At 41.4% G+C, this 23707-nt stretch overlaps 1 protein-coding gene across 4 annotated transcripts in view; it reads right to left on the minus strand.

Moving 5' to 3' along the window:
• The window catches only part of nav2a (neuron navigator 2a), a 369482-nt gene that overhangs the window by 15791 nt on the left and 329984 nt on the right, over positions 1–23707 (minus strand). For 2 of the 4 annotated variants that reach the window (XM_067994107.1, XM_067994106.1), the window contains exons 19-27: positions 19654–19832; positions 18569–18670; positions 16617–16770; positions 12208–12367; positions 10658–10755; positions 9056–9151; positions 8027–8195; positions 4198–4433; positions 2354–2508 (exon numbers count right to left, since the gene is read on the minus strand). In XM_067994107.1, coding sequence (XP_067850208.1) covers positions 2354–2508; positions 4198–4433; positions 8027–8195; positions 9056–9151; positions 10658–10755; positions 12208–12367; positions 16617–16770; positions 18569–18670; positions 19654–19832 — 1349 coding nt within the window. The remainder of the gene's footprint in view (positions 1–2353; positions 2509–4197; positions 4434–8026; positions 8196–9055; positions 9152–10657; positions 10756–12207; positions 12368–16616; positions 16771–18568; positions 18671–19653; positions 19833–23707) is intronic. The other 2 variants (XM_067994109.1, XM_067994108.1) reach the window with 1 other exon arrangement.

Raw genomic sequence — 23707 nt, forward strand, 5'->3', positions numbered from 1 at the left:
CTGAAGGGGAGAAAATAGGGGTATGGAACATAGGATCAGGAGTAGGAGGAGCCCGCTCCGCCATTTGATAAGATCATGGCTGATCTGTGATCTAACTCCAAATACCTGCCTTTGGCCCATATCCCTTAATACCTTTGGTTGCCAAAAAGTAATCGATCTCAGATTTAAAATTAGCAATTGAGCTAGTATCAATTGCCCTTTGCGGAAGAAAGTTCCAAACTTCTACCACCCTTTGTGTGTAGAAGTGTTTTCTAATCTCGCTCCTGAAAGGTCTGGCTCTAATTTTTAGACTGTGCCCCCGACTCCTAGAATCCCCAACCAGCGGAAATAGTTTCTCTCTATCCACCCTATCCGTTCCCCTTAATATCTGATGAACTTCAATCAGATCACCCCTTAACCTTCTAAACTTTAGAGAATACAACCCCAATTTGTGTAATCTCTCCTCGTAACTTAACCCTTGAAATCCGGCTATCATTCTAGTAAACCTACGCTGCACTCCCTCCAAGGCCAATATGTCCTTCCGAAGGTGCGGTGCCCAGAAATGCTCACAGTACTCCAGGTATGGTCTAACCAGGGTTTTGTATCGCTGCAGCATAACATCTGCCTCCTTGTACTCTAGTCCTCCAGACAGAAAGGCCAACATTCCATTAGCGTTATTGATTATTTTCTGCACCTGTTCATGAAACTTCAATGATCGATGTACCTGAACCCCTAGGCCCCTTTGGACATCCACTGTTTTTAAACGTTTTACCCCTCAAATAATGAAGCAGTCCGAGCCCGCATGCAGCAAGACCTGGACAACATCCAGGCTTGGGCTGATAAATGGCAAGTAACATTCGCGCCAGACAAGTGCCAGGCAATGACCATCTCCAACAAGAGAGAGTCTAACCACCTCCCCATGACATTCAACGGCATTACCATCGCCGAATCCCCCACCATCAACATCCTGCGGGTCAACATTGACCAGAAATTTAACTGGACCAGCCATATAAATACTGTGGCAAAAAGAGCAGGTCAGAGGCTGGGTATTCTGTGGCGAGTGACTCACCTCCTGACTCCCCAAAGCCTTTCCACCATCTACAAGGCACAAGTCAGGTGTGTGATGGAATACTCTCCACTTGCCTGGACGAGTGCAGCTCCAACAACACTCAAGAAGCTCGACACCATCCAAGATAAAGCAACCCGCTTGATTGGCACTCCATCCACCACCCTAAACATTCACTTCCTTCACCACCGGCGCATCGTGGCTACAGCGTGTACCATTCACAGGATGCACTGCAGCAACTCGCCAAGGCTTCTTCGACAGCACCTCCCAAACCCGCGACCTCTACCACCTAGAAGGACAAGAGCAGCAGGCCCATGGGAACAACACCACCTGCACGTTCCCCTCCAAGTCACACACCATCCCGACTTGGAAATATATCGCCGTTCCTTCATCGTCGCTGGGTCAAAATCCCGGAACTCCCTTCCTAACAGCACTGTGGGAGAACCTTCACCACACGGACTGCAGCGGTTCAAGAAGGCGGCTCACCACCACCTTCTCGAGGGCAATTATGGATGGGCAATAAATGCCAGCCTCGCCAGCGATGCCCACATCCCATGAACAAATTTTTAAAAAATTTAGAAAGTACCCTGTTCTATCCTTTTTTGGTCCAAAGTGGATGACCTCACATTTGCCTACATTGAATTCCATTTGCCACAGTTTTGCACATTCACCTAATCTATCAATATCCCTTTTATAATTTTATGTTTTCATCTACACTGCTTACAATGCCACCAATCTTTGTGTCATCGGCAAACTTAGATATGAGACTTTCTATGCCTTCCTCTAAGTCGTTAATAAATATTGTGAATAATTGAGGCCCTAAGACAGATCCCTGCGGGACTCCACCAGTCACATCCTGCCAATGTGAGTACCTACCCATTATCCCTACTCTCTGTTGCCTTTCGCTCAGCCAACTTCCTAACTTAGTCCATACTTTTCCCTCGATTCCATGGGCTTTTATCTTAGCTAACAGTCTCTTATATGGGACTTTTTCAAATGCCTTCTGGAAGTCCATATAAATAACATCCATTGACAGTCCCCTGTCCACTACTTTAGTCACCTCTTCAAAAAAGTCAATCAGGTTTGTCAGGCACGACCTACTTTTCACAAATCCATGCTGGCTCTCTCTTATTAACTGGAAATTTTCGAGGTGTTCAGTCACCCTATCCTTAATTATGGACTCCAGCATTTTCCCCACAACAGATGTTGGGCTAACTGGTCTATAATTCCCTGATTTCCCTCTCTCTCCTTTCTTAAAATGGCACAGAGTTTTGAACATACGTGGATCAAGAAAAAAAAGACCATTACCATCTATGGTACTTGCAGTTCAAAAGGCCATTGAAGATCTCTCCAAGGGAGCCAACATGATGCAAATTGTCCAAGATGATCACATTAGGCATGTCCACTGCATTGGTCTCGCTGTTACACTGATCTGCAAGGTTTGAAAGGTACTGACGTAGCTCCTGAAAAACAAGAGTGGCTCATGTGTCAGTGTGCGCACTCAAACATCCACACGCTACACAATACAAATATCTAACTGATTATCAATACTTGCAATAGAAGACCGCAGTTTGGTTTTCCCTGTTATTTATACAACAATATCTCATTTATAAGGATATTACTTTCTTCAAAATGAACTGAGAAATCAGTAATTTCTTATGATTACATTGATGGATGATTGTCCACAAAAACTTTTGAAGTCAATCAAATAACCTGTCACCAATAGCTACAGATCTTGACTCCAGTACATGACAGTACATTATAGATATAGAAATATTGGTGTAAAAAATTACTGAACTAGTACAATATATATGAAGAGCTGAAACATGGCATCAAATGTGAAGAGGAGTTAAGGTTGGAGACTTTTACATTTTGTAACTTCATCACGGCTTTAAACGAGCAACATTGATTTATCGTCCTCACAATATGACCTGCATACCACTTTACCTGGCTTGTAAACAGAAATGTACAATGATCACATTGAGTGTTAAAAATATACACATTTTAAAATCTGTGAAATATTTGATAGGTTTATACATTCATAAAGATGGCTCAGCAGATAGATGGTCCATACAGACCAGAGTCACAGGGTTAATCCCTGCACTGCATTAAGTCAGCTGATCCCAACCCAGGAGGCTGGACAATGAGACAACCAGCCTCATTGTGCTGGGTTAGGGAAGGTGAAAAGTTGGCCATGGTTGCTGCTGCCCTTGTTTGCTATCCAATAACACTATGTGTGGACATTGGGTGAGGAAGGATCAAGATCAGGCTGGGCTACGATACTCCCTTCCGACATAGTTAGATGACCTGCCAACACGCACAGTCAGCGTTCACACTTGAATAAGGGCTGCTGGATGACTGGTGCCTGTGGAACCATAGCCCAGTTGATACCTTCAGGAGAACAAAAGGACAACAATTCACACTACAGTAGGTGCAGCACCTGCAGCAGCATGAGCGTTTCCGGTAAATACGGCAGCTCTGAAAATCAGCTTACATAAGAAGCTGCCCAGAGTTTCCACGAAACTATGTGATGCCGTTGAATTATGCCATTTAGGATGGGAGTTATACCATTCTGCTATTCATATTACAAAAAGGATATAGTAGCACTAGGGAATGTGCAATAAATATTTACAAGGATGATACCAGAACTGAGAGGTAAGAACTACCAGGAAAGACTGAACAGGCTGAGGCTCTTTTCTCTGGAAAAGAGAAGGCTGAGGACCTGAGAGGCCTTTAAAATTATGAAGGGGTTTGATAGAGTAGATGGAGAGAAGATGTGTCCACTTGTGGGGGAGTCCAAAACTGGGAGCCATGAATATAAAATAGTAACTAATAAATCCAATAGAGGAAAAACTTCTTTACCCGGAGAGTGGATAGAATGTGGAACTTGCTACTACATGGAGTGGTTGAGACGAATAGCATAGATGCCTTTAAGGGGAAGCTTGATAAATATGAGGGAGAAAGGAATAGAAGGATATGCAGATAGGCTTAGATGAAGTCGGGAAGGAGGAGGCTTGTGTGGAACATAAACACCGGCATAGGCCAGTTTCTGTGCTGTAAATTCTGTGTAATGCTTAAACACCTACTACATCAACCGTACCCTAAACAACATACAACTGGACAAATATTTGGCTTTCTCATTGTTTTCTCACCTTGGTGGATTTGTGATCCACATTAAAGGTAGCGATGAGCCCATCTGTCAGTTCTCTACCTTCCCTGAGCACCATATACTCAGCGAGCCGATTGGCCAGGTAGGTTTTCCCAGTACCACTTGGTCCTGACAGAATGATCCGACGGTGGTCCAACAGCAGGGAGACGTAACGCTGCAGCATTGGCTTTGGGATCAGTGTCTCAAACACGAGGGAATCCAAACTATGTTCTGACAAGCCTGAGCGACAAAGTGCAGAATCAAAAATGTTAAAAAAAGGATAGGACTGAAGCACATTTGCTTTTTCCCTAAAATCAGTGCTTTCTCGTACTGTAATGTTTTATATTTTAGCTACTCCCCTTTTCCACTTTTCTCCATTTTTCATTCTTTGAAGAACTACCCGAAGAAAATGTGACTTGCGCACCACCCTTACATTACTCACATTTTCAAGTCTTTTGGACTTGGACAGACCTAATCTGTTAAATACTTGAAACACAGCTGTCAAATTTTACACTTTTTCATATTATTTCTGGAAACTGGTAGAATTATAATAATTAAATAGAAAGCAACATTTAAAACTTGTTGAAACACCTCTGGACACATGTATGAAACAATGTTCTAAAGGTTATGGTTATCATACACTTGGATTGCACTTTGCACTGAGACAAACTGGATACATTGCAATTATTGTTTTTTCTTGAAATAAGAACATAAGAAATAGGAGCAGGAGTAGGCCAATCGGCCCCTCGAGCCTGCTCCGCCATTCAATAAGTTCATGGCTGATCTGGTCCTAACCTCAAATCTAAATTCATGTCCAATTTCCTGCCCGCTCCCCGTAACCCCTAATTCCCTTTACTTCTAGGAAACTGTCTATTTCTGTTTTAAATTTATTTAATGATGTAGCTTCCACAGCTTCCTGGGGCAGCAAATTCCACAGACCCACCACCCTCTGAGTGAAGAAGTTTCCCCTCATCTCAGTTTTGAAAGAGCAGCCCCTTATTCTAAGATTATGCCCCCTAGTTCTAGTTTCACCCATCCTTGGGAACATCCTCACCGCATCCACCCGATCAAGCCCCTTCACAATCTTATATGTTTCAATAAGATCGCCTCTCATTCTTCTGAACTCCAATGAGTAGAGTCCCAATCTACTCAACCTCTCCTCATATGTCCACCCCCTCATCCCCGGGATTAACCGAGTGAACCTTCTTTGTACTGCCTCGAGAGCAAGTATGTCTTTTCTTAAGTATGGAGACCAAAACTGTATGCAGTATTCCAGGTGCGGTCTCACCAATACCTTATATAACTGCAGCAATACCTCCCTGTTTTTATATTCTATTCCCCGAGCAATAAACGCCAACATTCCGTTGGCCTTCTTGATCACCTGCTGCACCTGCATACTAACTTTTTGATTTTCTTGCATGAGGACCCCCAGTTCCCTTTGTACTGCAGTACTTTCCAGTCTCTTGCCATCAAGATAATAACTTGCTCTCTGGTTTTTCCTGCCAAAGTGCATAACCTCACATTTTCCAATATTATATTGCATCTGCCAAATCTCCGCCCACTCACCCAGCCTGTCTATATCCCCTTGTAGGTTTTTTATGTCCTCCTCACTCTCTACTTTCCCTCCCATCTTTGTATCATCTGCAAACTTTGATATGTTACACTCGGTCCCCTCCTCCAAATCATTAATATAGATTGTAAAGAGTTGGGGACCCAGCACCGACCCCTGCGGTACACCACTGGCTACTGGTTGCCAGTCCAAGAATGAACCATTTATCCCAACTCTCTGCTTCCTGTTAAATAACCAATCCTCCACCCATGCCAGAATATTACCCCCAATCCAGTGATTCTTTATCTTGAGCAATAATCTTTTATGTGGCACCTTGTCGAATGCTTTCTGGAAGTCTAAATACACTACGTCCACTGGTTCCCCTTTATCCACCCTGTACGTTATGTCCTCAAAGAACTCAAGCAAATTTGTCAGACATGACTTCCCCTTCATAAAGCCATGCTGACTTTGTCCTATTAAATTATGTCCTCATTGTTCCTGATAATTGTGCTTGAACTCTGCTATTAAATAATAGCGCTGTTCTACTCTTTTGCAATGTTAGAATAGAGCATAACAATATCCTTGGCATCTATGTCCTACCCCACCCACCCCACCCCGCCCCTTTTCTCCCTCCCTCTCCTGACGACAGGGACCGACCCTGGTTCTATGGGTGCAGGCAACTCTTTGGTATTTTGTCCGTGAGCTAATCTTCACTTGTGAGCAGTAGCAGGTTCTCTGACCATGCGATCAGTTCAGAAGCAATTCCCAATCTCTCCTCAGCTGATGTACTTGTCCAGGCAATGCCCAGCGAAGATTACTGGACAGCATTTTTGCTGATACTGGCCCACTGAGCCTAAGTGTGGTGCTCCCACCACTATCATGTCTGAGAATCCTCAACTGAACACAGACCAGAAATCAAACTTGGGCCTTTCACGTCTGTACTGCTGAGTTCCACAACGTAGAGTGAATTTGCCCATCGTATCATTGGAGGATCTCCTAGCAGGGCACAGTGTGAAATATGCAGATACCAGCAAAGGAGAAGGATAAAAATCTTTTCAAAAAATACAAATTTGGAAATCAAGAGGGACAAAAGCAGCTGTGGGCTTTGTCCCTTCTCACTTACGATTGATTACAGACTCCCTCCACTGGTTGTGTTGGGCAGTAACATACTATTGTACGGAGTCTTACAACACCAGGTGAGAGTCCAACAGCTTTATTTGGAATCACAAGCTTTCGGAGCTTTCCTCCTTCGTCACTCACCTGATAACCTGGTGTTGTGAGACTCCTTACATTTGTCCACCCCAGTCCATCACTGGCATCTCCACATCATGGATACTATTATACAGCAGTTTTAATTCTTTTGATTGGTCAAACAATTGGTCTATGTGGCTAACCTAATAACTTTCCACCTGTTGCGTTAACAATCAAGCATTCAGTTTACACCAAATCTTAATGTAGATTCCACACCTTGAACTAAATTCAGTTGTCATGCCTAAACCCCAACTTGCACTAAATCCTCAAACATGGTTTGTTCTACTCTTTTAGCAATTCTTTCATAAAGCTCGACCTAAATTGATAACAATGTGAAGAAATATTAGTAGTGTTTCAAGTTACTGTGCAAAACTGGCATAAATTCAGGAAATTTGTGCGAGTTGCACTTTTGCAAGCGATATATGTCAATGAGCAGCTGAGGGTCTCGATGGTGGTTTTGTGGAATCAGTGTAAAAGGTCGATGAAATTCGGGCGCAGCTCAAAAACAGCATAAGTCACTTGTGCCCAAATTTCTTGATCTTTTATACCAAACTTTGTAATTGCGCCATGATTATGCAGTTGTCTTGGTGCAAGTTTTCTGGAAATTTCAAACCAATGTTTTCAGAATCTATCAAACTGAGGTGTGTAATGTAGTTGGAAATTCTAATTGCAATCTGCTGCATAATGGTGTGTTAATACCGAATACAATCAGCAGGGGGAGTCAGGAATCAACTGAGGGCAGCCTTGGGATGGCTCTCGAATTTTCTCTCCTTCCCTGTGCTTCTCTTTGTAGTGGCATAGTAGAAATCAGTGGTTTGTAGTCACAAAGCTATTCCTGTCCCTATCTTTGGAATTAGGCATTCTGCATTGGGTAAGTGCGAGCACAGTATAGTTGGAAACAAAAGTTCTGTGGGTTTTTATTCACTTCCACTTCTGGTTTCTAGAATTCCGCATTTAAAAATCAAGTAAAAAGCAGAAACCTCTAAAAGGGGAAACATTTTTTTTTGCGCTGTACAACATATAATGTTCATACCTTTCAGTGACATTGTGATTGTGTTGCTTTCTCCTACTAGATAGCCGCAGGGTAACAGTTCAGGTGTATCTAAGTTATTAGTGCGTCTGATATCTCCTATGCTGTAGCCCAGCACACTGTCTGAGTTTAGGCCCAACTGGCTCACCGGATCCACATGGATAATGTATTCCTGAGAAAGACAGCATAACTGGGTTAAACCAAAAGACCTTGCATCCTGAACTAGAACAGGAATGTCTCACACATACCAGGAAACTGGAATGTCATATTTGGTTACATTAGAATTGATAAAATATAAGATTTATGAAAAGGCAGGGAAAATTATTTATTTTGATAAATGTAACAAAAAGCCTTGTTCAATGATTTTAATTTTAAAGCGTGACCATACTTTTCAGATTGGTATCTTCCACAATACACTTTTGCCTCATCACAAGGTTTTAACAAAAAATATAAACTCATGTAGTTTCCTGTGCCACTCTCCTTCCGTTTGTTTTTATTAATAAGAATAGTAATGTCAGTGAACTAGTGTCATTTTAATTCATGATCTTTTCTAACAACTAGGGCTATCAAATAAAAAAAGTTTACATGTATGGACATCAATGAGGACGAGAGCAAACTGAGCTGTGATACCTCCCAAGGTCAAATAGCCTGCTGACATTCACTGAAGGGGTGCCGGAGGGCTACCAGTGCCTGTGGAACCACAGCCCAGCAAAAATCAGCAGCTTAAGGAGAGGAGGGAAGACAATTGAAGGAAAAAAAAGGGGACACCACAAACTGAACAGAAATTTCAAAGCACTATTATAATATGTACATGATATGAAGTTAACAGAATAAACGTATATTGACTTTTTCTGCAAATTAGATACTTACTGGCCCCAAACGGCTGCTCAATGTACTGCTTAATATCTATCCACAATGATAGATATCCAACATAAAAGAAACTTTCGAACACCAACCCCCCACCCCCATCCTCAACCCCCCGAATTAGTCACGACAGATTGTTAATCTTATGATCACTCGGGCCTTCCTTACCTTGAAAAGACGTCGCACAACACCATCCAAAACATCCCACTTTGTCTTACCACTGACGCTAATGCAGCCGACAATATACTGGCGGATCCTAGACTCCTGTGGTGAAGTAAGAAACAGATCAGTATTTGCTGGAGCAATGTACAATTAATCCAATTCTACGGTAGCAGTGGCTTTGAACTGATGAAACGTAAGTTGTGGATTTTAGCTTCAAAGTAAAGGATTTAACAGGCAGAGAAATCAGGGAAATCCTTTCTCAGTGGTGATTTTTTTTTCTGCTCATGGAGTTAAGAAATGGGTAAAAAAAATTAAACTTCATGGAATTCTATGTCAACATCAAATGCACCCTGATCAGTTAAGGATCGCAAGAACAGATGTGCAGTAAAGTTTTCTTTACCCTGTCCAACAATGTGCTGTAATCCCAATCCCAAAACAGCACTCGTTACTGCATCAGGGCAATGTTTCCAAATCCCACACCAACTATCCTGTAGCTTCACCAAGTAACATTGTGCCAATTGCAGGCAGTTCTGTGCTGAGGCCCAAATGCTCCAGGGATTCAGCTGACACCATCCAGGCTCACTGCACTCAGGTCACAAAAAGGCCAGCAGAAAAATAAGAGATTCACCTTCTCAGTCCGCTTAGACTCAAACCCAGGCCTGAGAAGTGAAAGGACAGTGCGCTCAAACACACTGCGCATCTAATCCTCCGAGATGCTCTTAAAATTTAAATACAAGTGTTAGTTTCCTGGTACATAAAGGTTTTCAATAAATGACACAAAATAGGAATTACACTGTTTTTATGTTTATTTAAAGGTTCTGAGAAAAACCTTAGTGAGAGTAATGATGGATTATCCAATCTGAATCTTTGTAATTTGGAATTGCACTATCCATGAGATTAATATTGCACAAGTGGGAAAACCAAAAATGACAAATTCACATGCTTGAAGTAACACATAACAATTGGCACTTGAAAAGAAAAGAAAGACTTGCATTTATATATTGCCTTTCATGACCTCAGGACATTCGAAAGCACTTTGCAGCCAATGATGGACTTTTGAAGTGTAGTCACTGTTGTAATGTAGGTACTGAGGCTCTGCAAGGAATTTCATGCCCTTAAAGTACTCAGATCTTGGTCATAATGGTCGTGGGTCTGGACTCCCAACCTAAAAGTCATAGGTTCAAATGCCACCAAATGTGAAATTGAATTCAATTAATCTGGTCATTTGTGGCCCAGACACCAGAAAAACAAATGACTCTTGGAAATTGCCATATTGTTATAAAAACCCAACCAGTTCACTGAAGTCTTTCAGGGAAGTGAACCTGCTATCCCTATCTAGCACGTGCCTCCAGTCCCACATTAAGTGGTTGATTTTAATGACCTCTCAATAGTCTGGCAAGTAACTCAATAGTTAAAAACAATTGTCATGAAGCACAATAATAAGCCCCATCATGACTCAAGAGCAACATCTTTCCCTTCTTGGCTTCTAACCTTATTTTGGAATCGGAGCATTTCCAAATAAAGTTGCTCACTGCTAACAAGCAGCATTACATCCCAACTGCATATTATCAGAAGTTTCAGCAATGGAACTGGCCACCTTCAACATACCTCCTTCCATCTCATCTCTTCTTGCAAGCGGACTACTATCTTCACATGCCTGCCTTCTTTGCGAGTCGAGCCGTCTGCATTGTCATCAAGTAGCATATCTGTTCAACAGTAACAACAATTAGAAAGGGAAACAATGAAACACAACAGTGAGCATGAATTCTCTGCTGGTTCAGTAAATGACTTCCCTTTCCTGATCTGAACTCAATACAAGTTGAACTATACTTACAGAATCAAAATATTTCACTGTTTAGCTATGTCAGTGTGGGTTAGAAGGTTCTGAGCTTCAGTGGTGTCTGCAGGAAGATTACCATGCTATGGTACTTAAGCACAGCAATGTATTTTAAAAGATGGGAAGTTGAATAGTACCACAACCAAATTTATAGTCTTTTTTTATTCGATCATGGGATATGGACATCGCTGGTGAGGCCAGCATTTATTGCCCATCCCTAATTGCCCTTGAGAAGGTGGTGGTGAGCCACCTTCTTGAACCGCTGCAGTCTGTCTGGTGAAGGTTCTCCCACAGTGCTGTTAGGAAGGGAGTTCCAGGATTTTGACCCAGCGACGATGAAGGAACGGCGATATGTTTCCAAGTCGGGATGGTGTGTGACTTGGAGGGGAACGTGCAGGTGGTGTTGTTCCCATGTGCCTGCTGCTCGTCCTTCTAGGTGGTAGAGGTCGCAGGTTTGGGAGGTGCTGTTGAAGAAGCCTTGGCGAGTTGCTGCAGTGCATCCTGTAGATGGTACACACTGCAGCCACGGTGCGCCGGTGGTGAAAGGAGTGAATGTTTAGGGTGGTGGATGGGGTGCCAATCAAGAGGGCTGCTTTGTCCTGGATGGTGTCGAGCTTCTTGAGTGTTGTTGGAGCTGCACTCATCCAGGCAAGTGGAGAGTATTCCATCACACTCCTGACTTGTGCCTTGTAGATGGTGGAAAGGCTTTGGGGAGTCAGGTGGTGAGTCACTCGCCGCAGAATACCCAGCCTCTGACCTGCTCATGTAGCCACGGTATTTATATGGCTGGTCCAGTTAAGTTTCTGGTCAATGGTAACCCCCAGGATGTTGATGGTGGGGGATTAGGCGATGTTAATGCCGTTGAATATTAATGGGAGGTGGTTAGACTCTCTCTTGTTGGAGATGGTCATTGCCTGGCACTTGTCTGGTGCGAATGTTACTTGCCACTTATGAGCCCAAGCCTGGATGTTGTCCAGGTCTTGCTGCATGCGGGCTCGGACTGCTTCATTATCTGAGGGGTTGCGAATGGAACTGAACACTGTGCAATCATCAGCAAACATCCCCATTTCTGACCTTATGATTGAGGAAAGGCCATTGATGAAGCGGCTGAAGAAGGTTGGGCCCAGGACACTGCCCTGAGGAACTCCTGCAGCAATGTCCTGGGGCTGAGATGATTGGCCTCCAACAACTTAGTCTTAGTCAGATGGTTTAATCTGAGACCTGCAATTTGTCCATCCTACGATATGCAATAGGCACTGTAGTCATCCATACTTTTAATGCAAATACAGCAAAAAGAATTTACTATTTCAGAGTTACTTACCAAGACTGGTGGACTCGGTCAGGTTAAGGCTGTGCTGGGAAAGGCCGAGTGACTGACGAGGGGACGAAGAGATGGAAAGCTGGGACTGGGCCCGACTGCAGGTCCCTTGGGTTTCAGACTTCAATCGGTCATTCTCAGCCTTCAGCTTTTCAATTTCAGTCTAGAAGAGAAAATAATTTAAAAATTAAAGCAAGCCAGATTATTTTTTTTAAAATTATGTAAAAGACCTTGTCCTAAACAAACTCTCTGATTTAGCACTTTAGTTGCTAGCAATGCACTCGAGAAGCATTTTACATGACGGCTTGTTTTAATACTTTTAACTTGTCTTAACTATTACCTGTGTGTTCAGGGTATGTAAAGATTACCGCTGGAAAATTGGGCTCTGATCAACACAGTAGCCCAAATCATCATTAGATTTAAACTTAGAAAAAAAACGATGCGTCAGGATTGCCATGTAATTCTAAATGTCGCACAGGAAGATCTGAAGTGATACCATGAAACAATGGTTCAGTGCACCAACGACTATCTCCCAAATGAATTCTATTGCCATAATAAAACCCGCATAATCATTTCAAAAGAAATCTGATTGATTTTGAGAATAGGAAGCCATGAACAAAGTAATATAGCAGTTAAGCTGTTGAAGTTTTTATATTATATACATATATATACTATACACATACACACACACATATAGGCAAATCTTGTAACTTTAAGAAACGAAGTGTGTGGAAACATTTAGCTATCGTTTAGCTTCATCTCATAAAGCATTCTGAAGTTGTGAGTATGATGGGGTAACACTTATGGATTTATAGACAACACCAGGAAATCCTTCCCTCTTCTCCATCCCCCTTATCCCCAGTCTTAGAAATTTTCTTATCATAAGTTTTTATATTGATACGGAAATGCCATTGCATTCTTGAACAAGGTCATTTCTTTATGATATAGTTATACAAGTAAATACTATTAAGCATGAACTGCTAACTTGGAAAGTACTGCTGGATGGGTTATGATTAACAGAACCCCTAAGTTTTCTTGTATTTACCACTTACCTTTAGGTTACCTTTTAGCAGATTAATCTACTTGACCAAGAGCAAATAGCTATTCCATCAATAATTTATCATGATTGAATCATGCTGAACAGTGTACCAATGAAAGCAAATCATTTAGAGAAAAAGTGACTTAAAATTACACCTAACTTCACAAACTACCAGTCAATGATTCTCTAGGTCAATCTTCAATGAGCTCAAAGTGAATTGGGGATGGGAAGCAATCTTGAGTCTAGTGCTATGGTATGTCACACTCTGTTTTAAATGTAAAGCTCACTCTAGCAATCACTGTTTGTTTGTTTGCTGGCTCATTTCAAACAATGGCAGCGCAGATATCTGGCAACAATGGATAGGAATGTTTTGCATTCCTCTGGTGACCGCTCTTGGCTGGAGAAGAAATCCCCAATATCTATTCCACTCCTCCAATCCCCCCACCACACAGCAGCTGCAGCAACATCCGGGTAAACACAGCCTCCACTGAATAATGGTCTTTCCAAATGTCCTCTGGCCAAACAATTTCACACATGTGGCTCTCAGATGACCTGCTTGTAATGAGGACATCTTTCCACTTGGGAACTAGTGCTTTGCATGAATAGGCAAGAAATGTTGGCTGAACTCCTACAAAATGTTGCTGTTGTCTCTCTGGAACAGCTTGAGGAATGCATCGCTAAAACAGATTGTGGATTCCACAGTAAGGGCATCTAGCTCCTCACTAACATTTGAGCTTTTTAAAAAAATGATCAGAATAGCAGCAGCATAATTGCAGATTGCAGCAAAGCAAGTGGGCCTAGTGGTTACCTCAGAGCTGTAATTTACACACTTCTTCTTGCTATTAATATTTCTTTTGAAAGACTGCACTTTCAAAAGCATTTCAGCAAAATCTCTAAATAGCAATTTTGACGTACTGTTTTCCTTTTTCTAATAACAGCACGTTTGCTAAAAATTCTAATTTATAGTGAAGAGATCCTTTACAGTCACCCCATTATCCAGGAGGAGAATCTAAATGTGATTCTTAGTCGAAATGGTTGCAAATGAGGAACTTAGGGTTAAAATTGTGAAGCTTCACTGAGTACTTTATTCAGTTCTGGTCACTGAGACACAAGAGAGACATTCAAGCCTGATCCATTGCAGTGGTAAGGGAGCACTGTCAGAGGTGCCGTCTTTTGGATGAGACGTGAAACAGAAACCTGGATTTTCGTCTCAGGTGGACGTAAAAGATCCCACGGCACTATTTCGAAGAAGAGCAGGGGAGTTCTCCCCGATGTCTTGGCCAAAACTGAGCCCTCAACCAACATCACCAAAACAGATTATCTGGTCATTATCACACTGCTGTTTGTGGAACCTTGCTGTGCACAAATTGGCTGCCTTGTTTTCTACATTACGACAGTGATTACACTTCAAAAAGTACTTCTTGGCTATAAAGCACTTTGGGACACCCTGAGGTTGTGAAAGGAGCAATGTAAATGCAAGTCTGTTTATAAGCCCTGGAACCTAGGAAAAGCAGACTGAGTTATGGGGAGAAATTGGAGAAAGTTGAGCTTTTCAGCCTTGAAAGGAGATAACTATGAGGCAATCTAACAGAGATATAGAAAATAGTGAACAGACAATAGACAGATCCAGGAAACTACTTCAAACTAAACCAGGACAAAAGGACACAGACTCAATCTGATGTCAAGAAGTTCTTCACATCAAAAGTGATCAATACATGGAGTGGATTCTTAGGTAGAGCAGCGGAGGCGAAAGCTTTGGAATCATTTAAGAAATATTTTGGTGCAGCGACAGGGGGATTGTGGGCCTTTCAGGATGAGCAATAATGGGTTGAGTGTTCCTCCTCACATGAATCTGCCTCGTGACAGCTTAGGGGGTAAATGCACTCTGTGCTGTAGTACTGAGCCCCACAGAACAGAAAGTTACATATTCAACAACAACAACAACTTGCATTTATATAGCACCTTTAATGTAGTAAAATGTCCCAAGGCGCTTCACAGGAGCGATTATCAAACAAAATTTGACACCGAATCACATAAGGAGATATTAGGACAGGTGACCAAAAGCTTGGAAGAGGTAGGTTTTAAGGAGCATCTTAAAGGAAGAGACAGAGGTAGAGAGGCGGAGAGATTTAGAAAGGGAATTCCAGAGCTTTGGGCCTAGGCAGCTGAAAACAAGGCTGCCAATGGTGGAGCAATTAAAATTGGGGATGCGCAAGAGGCAAGAATTGGAGGAGCGCAGAGATCTTGTAGGGCGAGAGGAGGTGACAGAGATATGGAGGGGCGAGGCCATGGAGGGATTTGAAAATAAGGATGAGAATTTTAAAATCGATCCGTTCCCGGACCAGGAGCCAAAGTAGGTCAGCGAGCTCAGGGGTGATGGGGACTTGGTGTGAGTTAGGATACGGAGGTGGAAGTAGGTGGACTTGGTAATGGAATGGATAGGGAGCCAAATAAACCTTTTTGGTGCACAGTTAGATTTCTGAGCAACAATAAGGGAGCTGCAATTGGGCTCAGTGCCCTTGGGCTAAAGAAGGATAAAGATGCCCTGGGGTCCTATTTTTGTTCAGTATCCTGTGAATCGTAGTGGAATGCAACATATGCATGCATCGGATGAGGACAGGATTGGGTTATGCTGTGATGCCTTCTGTGTCAAATAGCCTGCAAACAATTCCTGTCTCAGCTCACACATGAAGAATGGGCAAGATCCCGGAGGGCTGCTGGCCTGCATAGAACCATATATCATCAAGAGGCAGCATTGAGGAGAAAAAAAAGTTCATCCATAACCATCATTGCTGTAGGTGAATCCATGGACTTGCAATGCATAATTTTAAATAGTCTTATCTTGTGTATACAAGGATAGAACAACTTCCAATTGATGCATTTTACACCTGAACATAAAAATATTCACATTTTGATTTCCCTCAAAATGTTTGAATTAAAAGACAATTCTGGACTAAAAAGTCTCCATTAAAACACATCTTCTCCTGGACTCCAATGTATTCTTTTTAACCCTTAGCCAAGAGAACAAGGACCTGCAGGTATAGGCCCAATTAAGTCAATTTGGGGAACTCCTAGGAATCCCGGGGTGGCACTGTTGGGGGGTTGGAGAGCTGGCAAAACAGATCTCCACCTCTGGTTCCTCGTCGCTGGCCCTGGGGAACGGAGTGTTCCTCAGACACAATGAAGAGGAAAACCTACTGACAAAGAATGCATTGATTGGTTTTGTGTTTTGAACCATTACCAAACTGTAATGAGGAAAAAGCAAAAACTACATACTGTACTCTTTAAAACGTCCATCTTTTGTAGAGCTCAAGTAAATAAAGACACACTTGAAAAAAATATAACACCGCAGCAGAAGGCAAAGCCACCTCACCTGCATCCTGTTCATGGCCTCGCGCAGCTGGTCCAGTTGGTGAGCAGAGCTCAGCGCCTCAAGTCGAATATCTGTCAATTTCATCTCCTTCTCCCTCAATTCACTGCGCAGTTGCATAATGGTCTCAGCTTCACCATCAATGCATTCAGAGATGCTGCACAGGAGAGAAAAGGAAGGGAAGCAAAAGCCACAGAACAGGTATTAATTATTTCAGTCAGTTAGAATTCAAGACTGTGACCTACTCTAGGAAATCACAATTTGATTTTTTAGATTTGTTTGCAACCAATTATCATAATAGGGCAATGATTTTCCTAAATAAAATTGATAATTGGAAGCAATGAACCCATTGATTATTTTGTTGCGTTCTTTCAGACGTGGAGCAATGAAAAAAAATACTTTCAGGGCAAACTATAATCCTTCACTGAAGTATAGTAACAAATTAGATGTCCCAGCTTCCTACAGAAGAAAACCAATTTAGGCCTATCCTAAATGTGAAATCCAAAGTACACTAAAACCCATGAACAATCTTTAGGTGCTCTTTATGGGCACCTAAAAGAATCGAAGCTGAAGTATGCAGCCATTGCTTATCAGTGGAACTGGTGCTGATATTAGGGGGGTAATTTTACGAGTCTTTGCTTTAAGTGGGGAGCAAATTAACTGCCAGAAATTGTGGGCAGTGCCCGCCTAAATTTCTGATTGATGCTGTTGGCAGGTGAGGCTGCCCGCCAGGAGCACGGACTTATTAAGTAACGCCCTAGATGTCAGCAGACAAAGGTGATCTGTGCAGAGGGTTACAGTGTACTGCTATTGAGTCAATTATGTTCACCTTTGTACAGATGTCTCCTTTACATCTGTAACAGCTGTAATATATTTTTACATAACAAATATTAATAGAAGTTAGATTTGGTAACATAATAAACTACCTAAACTGCACATATATATCTGGAATTCTGGTAATATAACTGACTGATGAAAGCGGAAAATATTTTTGTTGTATTTTCAAATATTGGATTGGATTGTTACTCCAAATCTGCTGGAATTTTTTTTGTCCCAAATCAATAACTTTGAAAAAGAATGTGGATGCCTGGGCATTAAACATGATTAAAAGCTCCATGTTTGACAGTTGATTGTGGTTCCTCGACAGGGTGAACAGCCAATAATGTCCCGCATTTGAAACGTAACTTCAATATTAGTGATGGGATGTGAAGCTGCCCAACAAATTGACCAGGAAGCAGTGATCCATGAAATAAAGATGTGCAGTTACTGTGAGGGAGGAATCGAATCAAAGAGTGAAGAGTAACACAGACTGGAAGCTGTTTGATTTTTCTCTATGTTTTGTTCAATCTAACATCACGGATCAAGTGAAAGATTGTTAAGTGTCTATTTTCATTTCCACTCTTCAGTGACAATAGTAACAACACTCAGTTAAAGCCGCGACGCAAGAATATGCACCGAGTTAAAGTTTGATGGCAGCCAGTTCTGGTTCTTACTTTGCATTTCCAAAGGTAATGCTAACCCCTTAAGAGTCCTAACAATTCAACAGCTTTTGTTGGAAAAAAACATTAAAATAGAAAGATTTGCTTTGACCTGTTCTAAAATAAAAGTGCACTCCCCATTAACTGGTCAAGCAAAGTCGATCTGCAGTGCTGTTCACTGAACAGAATTTTTATTCAGTTTATAAATTTACAGTCATCAGCAACCATCCTATTGGCACATTAAAAAGCTTAGCAAGCTATCTAATATAAAAAGGTATTCATAAAGTCAGTATTATTTTAGTAAGTGGTGGAAAACTAATTTGCATCACAAATGCCACAGATGCTGCTTCCATAATTTGAGTCCCACCTAAGATGTGAAACCAGAATGAGCTAATAAGACATCAATCCTTAACCAGTGCCTTTATAACATTATGCAGTTTGAATATATCAAACAAGGCAGCGATTATCACATTTTACCATGACAACGCAGTGCTAGGCATATGACCACTCTCACACCTTCTGCATGCCCAGCTGGACGCTGCTTTCCTTTCTCTCATACACATGTTAGAAGAAAAAACACTGCACAAAATGGACATTTAGGAAAAAAAGACACATTTATAAAGCAATCAGAGTATGATCATTAAAAGCGCAGGCAGTTAAAAACCAGGAGTGGAACAGAATTTTCCCTCCATATTCGCAGTGACTGTGGAAAGGCCAAACTTTCCGCCTGCAACTCCTCGATGGCATAGCGCGGATCAGTACTTTGTTGTGGGGAATCAAGCCCACAAACCCACACCGTACCATTTAATGACACAGTACATCGAAAGACTAACAAGACTTTCCCAGCAAACCAGTAAACAATACTTAAGCTTAAGAAGCAATTGGAACGGTACCATAAATTCTTAGAGAATAAGGTGCTTTTATATTAAACTAGTAAATATTTAAGAGATTAAGGTGGATAACACCATGTTGCTTGCTTTGGCGCAGCACAATGTTTAAGCAGTGTAAACACCTATATCCAATTTCAAATATAACATTCAATAGTGAAAGGCACATTAAGTGGTTATAGTCAGGAGAAATGAACTGAGGTAAAATAAGGATCTTCGGTGCTGCTGAAATAGATTTTCTCCAGTTTCCATCCACCCAGAGCGAAAGGAGTTCATGTAACTTCTTATAAATGCTGCAGGATCTGCTGAGAGTCAAAGGATGTATTTTTTTCTTAAACGCTCTCTCCTTGGGCTCACCATCTCCCCCTCTGCTCAAGCTGTGTGTGTTTTGGACAATGGACTCCCAATGACTTGATCAGTGACACTCTGTGATCTAGTTGATTAGAGGTACAATGCTAACATGGTGAGGCAGGCAGGCAGAAGATTAAAAAAATTCAGGTACAACTTTTATACTGCTGCAACTTATACACCAGAGGGCCTCGCCTGCCAGCTACACATATTTAAAAAAAACGTGGGCACATTCTGTCCATTAGGAATGAACATAACTGACCTACGATTACCAAACATTACTTACACTGTGTTTACCTTGCAATAGTAAATAAAAGGTTTACGTACAGTGAGTTGGAGTGCGAAGTTCTCATCATTGGCGTGGAGGGAGTAGATCCATTGTGAGTGAGCTTGGGGGATGAAGGTAAGGATGAATCAGGGGTGTTCATTTCTTCAATGTCCGAATGAGATGAAGCAGATTTCGGAGACTTCTTTTTGCCAAAAGCTTGCTTGAAGGAACTTCTCAACTAAATAACACAAATAGTCACACAGGATGTAAAATGAATGTGGAGGGGAAAATACATATCTGTGTATACATTTAAATTAATCTCACACACTTCTAACATTATATTAAAATTCTTGAGCTAGTCATACTAGTAATGCCCCCAGTTCATTGAAATCAATGGGCAATAGCAAAGATAACACCTGCTTTCCTTACTTGCACCTGAGGTGGCGCTGCAGTCCCTCTCAGCCTGTTACAAGCACAGCTAAAAATTGTACCAGGGTAGAATTGATGCCAGTCTCCCGCCATAACTTCAACAGACCATCAGCGGAAATCCCAGAGAAATCGCGTCAACGGCCATTTTCTGGGGTTTCCACTGATTTCTTTCTGAAGTTATGGCGGGAGATCAGAGAACTCTGCGGAAATTATAGGCGACCATTTCCTCCGACTAACCACGAGCAAGGCCATGGGAGATTAACCAGTATATTAAAACCAGATTTAACATACGATATAAAAACTAACAATGTCTTTTAAAGTGATTGCCTTTAGTCTAACTGAATGTTAAATATTGCTCAAGACAGCAAATTTATAAAATAGAATATCACAAAAAGAATTTTCCTTTAGAAAGCACAGGTTCATCTTGTATTGTAATCTGCCACCTGGGAGAAAAAATTAAGTTTGAGCATTACATTGACTAGTTATACTTGAATATCTGCATTATTGAAGTAGACCACACTTCAACCTTGTTATCATAGAGTTATACAGCACGGATAGAGGCCCTTCGGCCCATCGTGTCCGCGCCTGTTGTCTCATTTAAAAATATTTTTCACTGACATAACTATCTTTTTTGGTAATCCTGATCAGAGCACAAGGCACAGTGCATTACAACATTTTTGCCAAAGCAACTGAAACAAATATCCACTTAAAGTTCCCATTGTATTAGACCCCATTTTATGAATTATGGGACAGCACATAATGAGGAGCACATTTTAAAAGAATCCAAAAAACAAGAATTGAGAACGGCAACATATAAATGAATGGCAACATCAATAATGCCTGCATTTGTGGATAATTCAGAGAAAATAGTGTATCAAATTATTCACAAATCTTATAAGCCAGAATTGATTTTAACATTATTTAGGATATCTACGGATGCATCAATAGTGCCACTGTCTACTCACCAGGAAGCCATAAGGCACATTTAGCAATGTAGACATGGATTCCTCCCACACCAGTTTATTTTCCTTTGCTCTTTGCCATATACTGGCAAATAGGTACTTGGAGCAAGCTCAACTGAGAGCATTCAGTTGAGCCTGGGATTCGTAAACTCCAGCTTTATAGTTGAGGGTCCAGTAAGTGTTGTTGTCGTTACCCAACCAATACGAGTTCAAAGAAAAAGAAAATTCTGACTTTTCTTCGTTTTTTGTTTAGGTGCTGAGATACGGCTACCCTTATTCAACAGCTGCAACAATTTGTCCGTTACTGACACTAGTCTGCTAGACCGCATGGGGCCAACTTTAAGTCAGTCCGCTGGGCGGTAATGGAGCTCTGAAAATCATGGTCCGTACTTTACTGCCTACTGCTGCTTTCCATGGGCAGCCCAGGGACCCACCTGTTTCAGGCAGGAGTGTTAGTCCAATATGCTAATTGGGGTCCTATGTACATCATGGAACCCCAATGGACTTTTAGGTACCACGCATGCTCCACCCACTGGTATCAGGCATTGGGCACCCTAACCAACAGTCCTTAACGGAAACGCTGCAGACTGCTCGGGACAAGGTAAGTTTAAACAAAAAATTCTTTGAGTTTTGTGGGACCAGAATGGTCTTCCTGGCCTCACAAAAATTTACCAACTAACCGTCCACCTGTCCACTGCCTCCCTCCGCCCCCCAGGATATCATTTCTGGTTTGGTCCCATGTCAGAGCGGCCCGAAATCCCTCCCGCCATCCCCCACCTGACTGGCGAGCTGTCTGCGAATGTGGGAACAGCGCTCACAACTTGCCGACCTAACATAAATAAGGCCCGGCCCCTCAAAATACCTCAGGCCTCACACCAATGACATCGGTGCAGGTGGCACAATTTGTGTCTCCTGCTGCCCCACTTGGGGTTAAAATCGATCCTCCATAAATCAGCGTGACACTGATTTTATTATCTTCATCAGAGGAATTAAAGTTTTGACAAAAAAGGTTATGATGCAGGACTAATTAAGACTATTAAGTGGATAAGATGTTAATACTTCAAAAATGATTTTTTAAAAAAGATTTTCATGCAATATAATATTTCTAATCGTACATAAAGTGATCAGACTACCCAGAATTTTTCCTATGCACCAACAAAAACCACTCTTAGCTTCATTCTCTTTCTCATCTCAATTTAATGTTACTTTGACTTTATGATATCAGACCACTGACTGTGAAACAACCACCAGACATACAATACCCCAGGCAGAAATTTATGGTCTCCCCTTCCACTCTTTAGTACTTCTGCACCAAGAGCACCCGTTCTGTCAATTTTGCTCTATTAGCATTCTCTAACAAGGGCAGCCTGGCTTCGCATTCCATCCTAATAAAAAAAACTTTTGCCCTCTATTTGGCAGCATAACACTACAATGCAGCTGAGATTAGAAATTTACCAGATGCCAAACTGTGTCCTATTAGTTTATGGCACCCTTGATTTAACATCTTTCAGGTATCAAGTGTGAAATACTCATGTTATAATTAAGACATGCCGCAGTAAATATTATTCCCACAGCAGCGTGGATGGGACAGAGCATCAGGCAAACTACAGATGGAAGTTTATAGGACCCTCTCTATTTAACTGTTTCCTGATTTGTGCGTGATAACAAGGGTATATTATGTACTGCTAGATTTAAGGTGATCTGCAAGTATAAGGTTATACTTACCTCATAAACCTGCCATGAAGTGTGCAAGCACAGGGAAAGAGAAGAGAAAACAACAAACTAATTTAATTTTAGAACAAAGTAAAAATGTATTTGATAAATAAATCCTACGTAATGCCAATGGTTAAGAGTGACTCTTTGTGATGAAGCAAACTAGACCAATAGAAGATCTGATTTCCACATTGTTGTGAAAATTTGAGATCTTCATTGGAATTTCTTTGTAGCAAAGTAGAAAGGGCAGCTCTAAACTCTAAATCAATTATAAAGAGAAGCAGAATGATTACGTGATTTGCTGTTTAAATTAGAATCTCAGACTGCATGCATAATTTCAATTAGTCAGAGCTACTCTGCCAAGAATATCAGAATGGTTCTGAAAATAAATACATCAAAATAACATTATTTTCAATTAAAATTTCAGTGGCATTTAGTATACTTATTAATGAAAGCATTAATGATCATTTGACAGACAGAATGGGTCTAAACTAAACAATGTGCAACAAGATGATGTTTGCTATCAGACAAAAAAAATACATCAAAGAATATCAAAACATTTGATTATTACTTGTAGCTAAACCTCTTCTGAACTATTGATGACCAAAAATGCTAATCTTCAATGAATATCGAAGTTTACAATTTCACATTGGCTAATTGAAAGTTCAGATACTACCTAAACAGCAAACGTAACTAACATACTTAGCCCTCAAGTCCTGACTGTGCACAAAGTATTACTCTCTGCAAGCATTTGAGCAAGATGTCTATATGCAAGTATAGATGAGCACTGCATCTAACACTTCCTTATTGTAGAGGTGGAATACACACATTATCTTGCTAAATATTTTTATATAAAAGCAACTCCAGTTCAATTTTTCAAAGTGGTCATTTGACAAGAATTCTGTGATAGATAGTTTCGTGTTTCAAGAATATGATGGACCTCAAATGCCACAGATCCTTGTAGGGGGTAGAAGTACAGAAGGGCGGGACTTCTGCCCACCGCTTTGCC

This window comes from Heptranchias perlo, chromosome 12, assembly GCF_035084215.1.
Source record: "Heptranchias perlo isolate sHepPer1 chromosome 12, sHepPer1.hap1, whole genome shotgun sequence".
In the NCBI taxonomy this organism is placed as follows: domain Eukaryota; kingdom Metazoa; phylum Chordata; class Chondrichthyes; order Hexanchiformes; family Hexanchidae; genus Heptranchias; species Heptranchias perlo.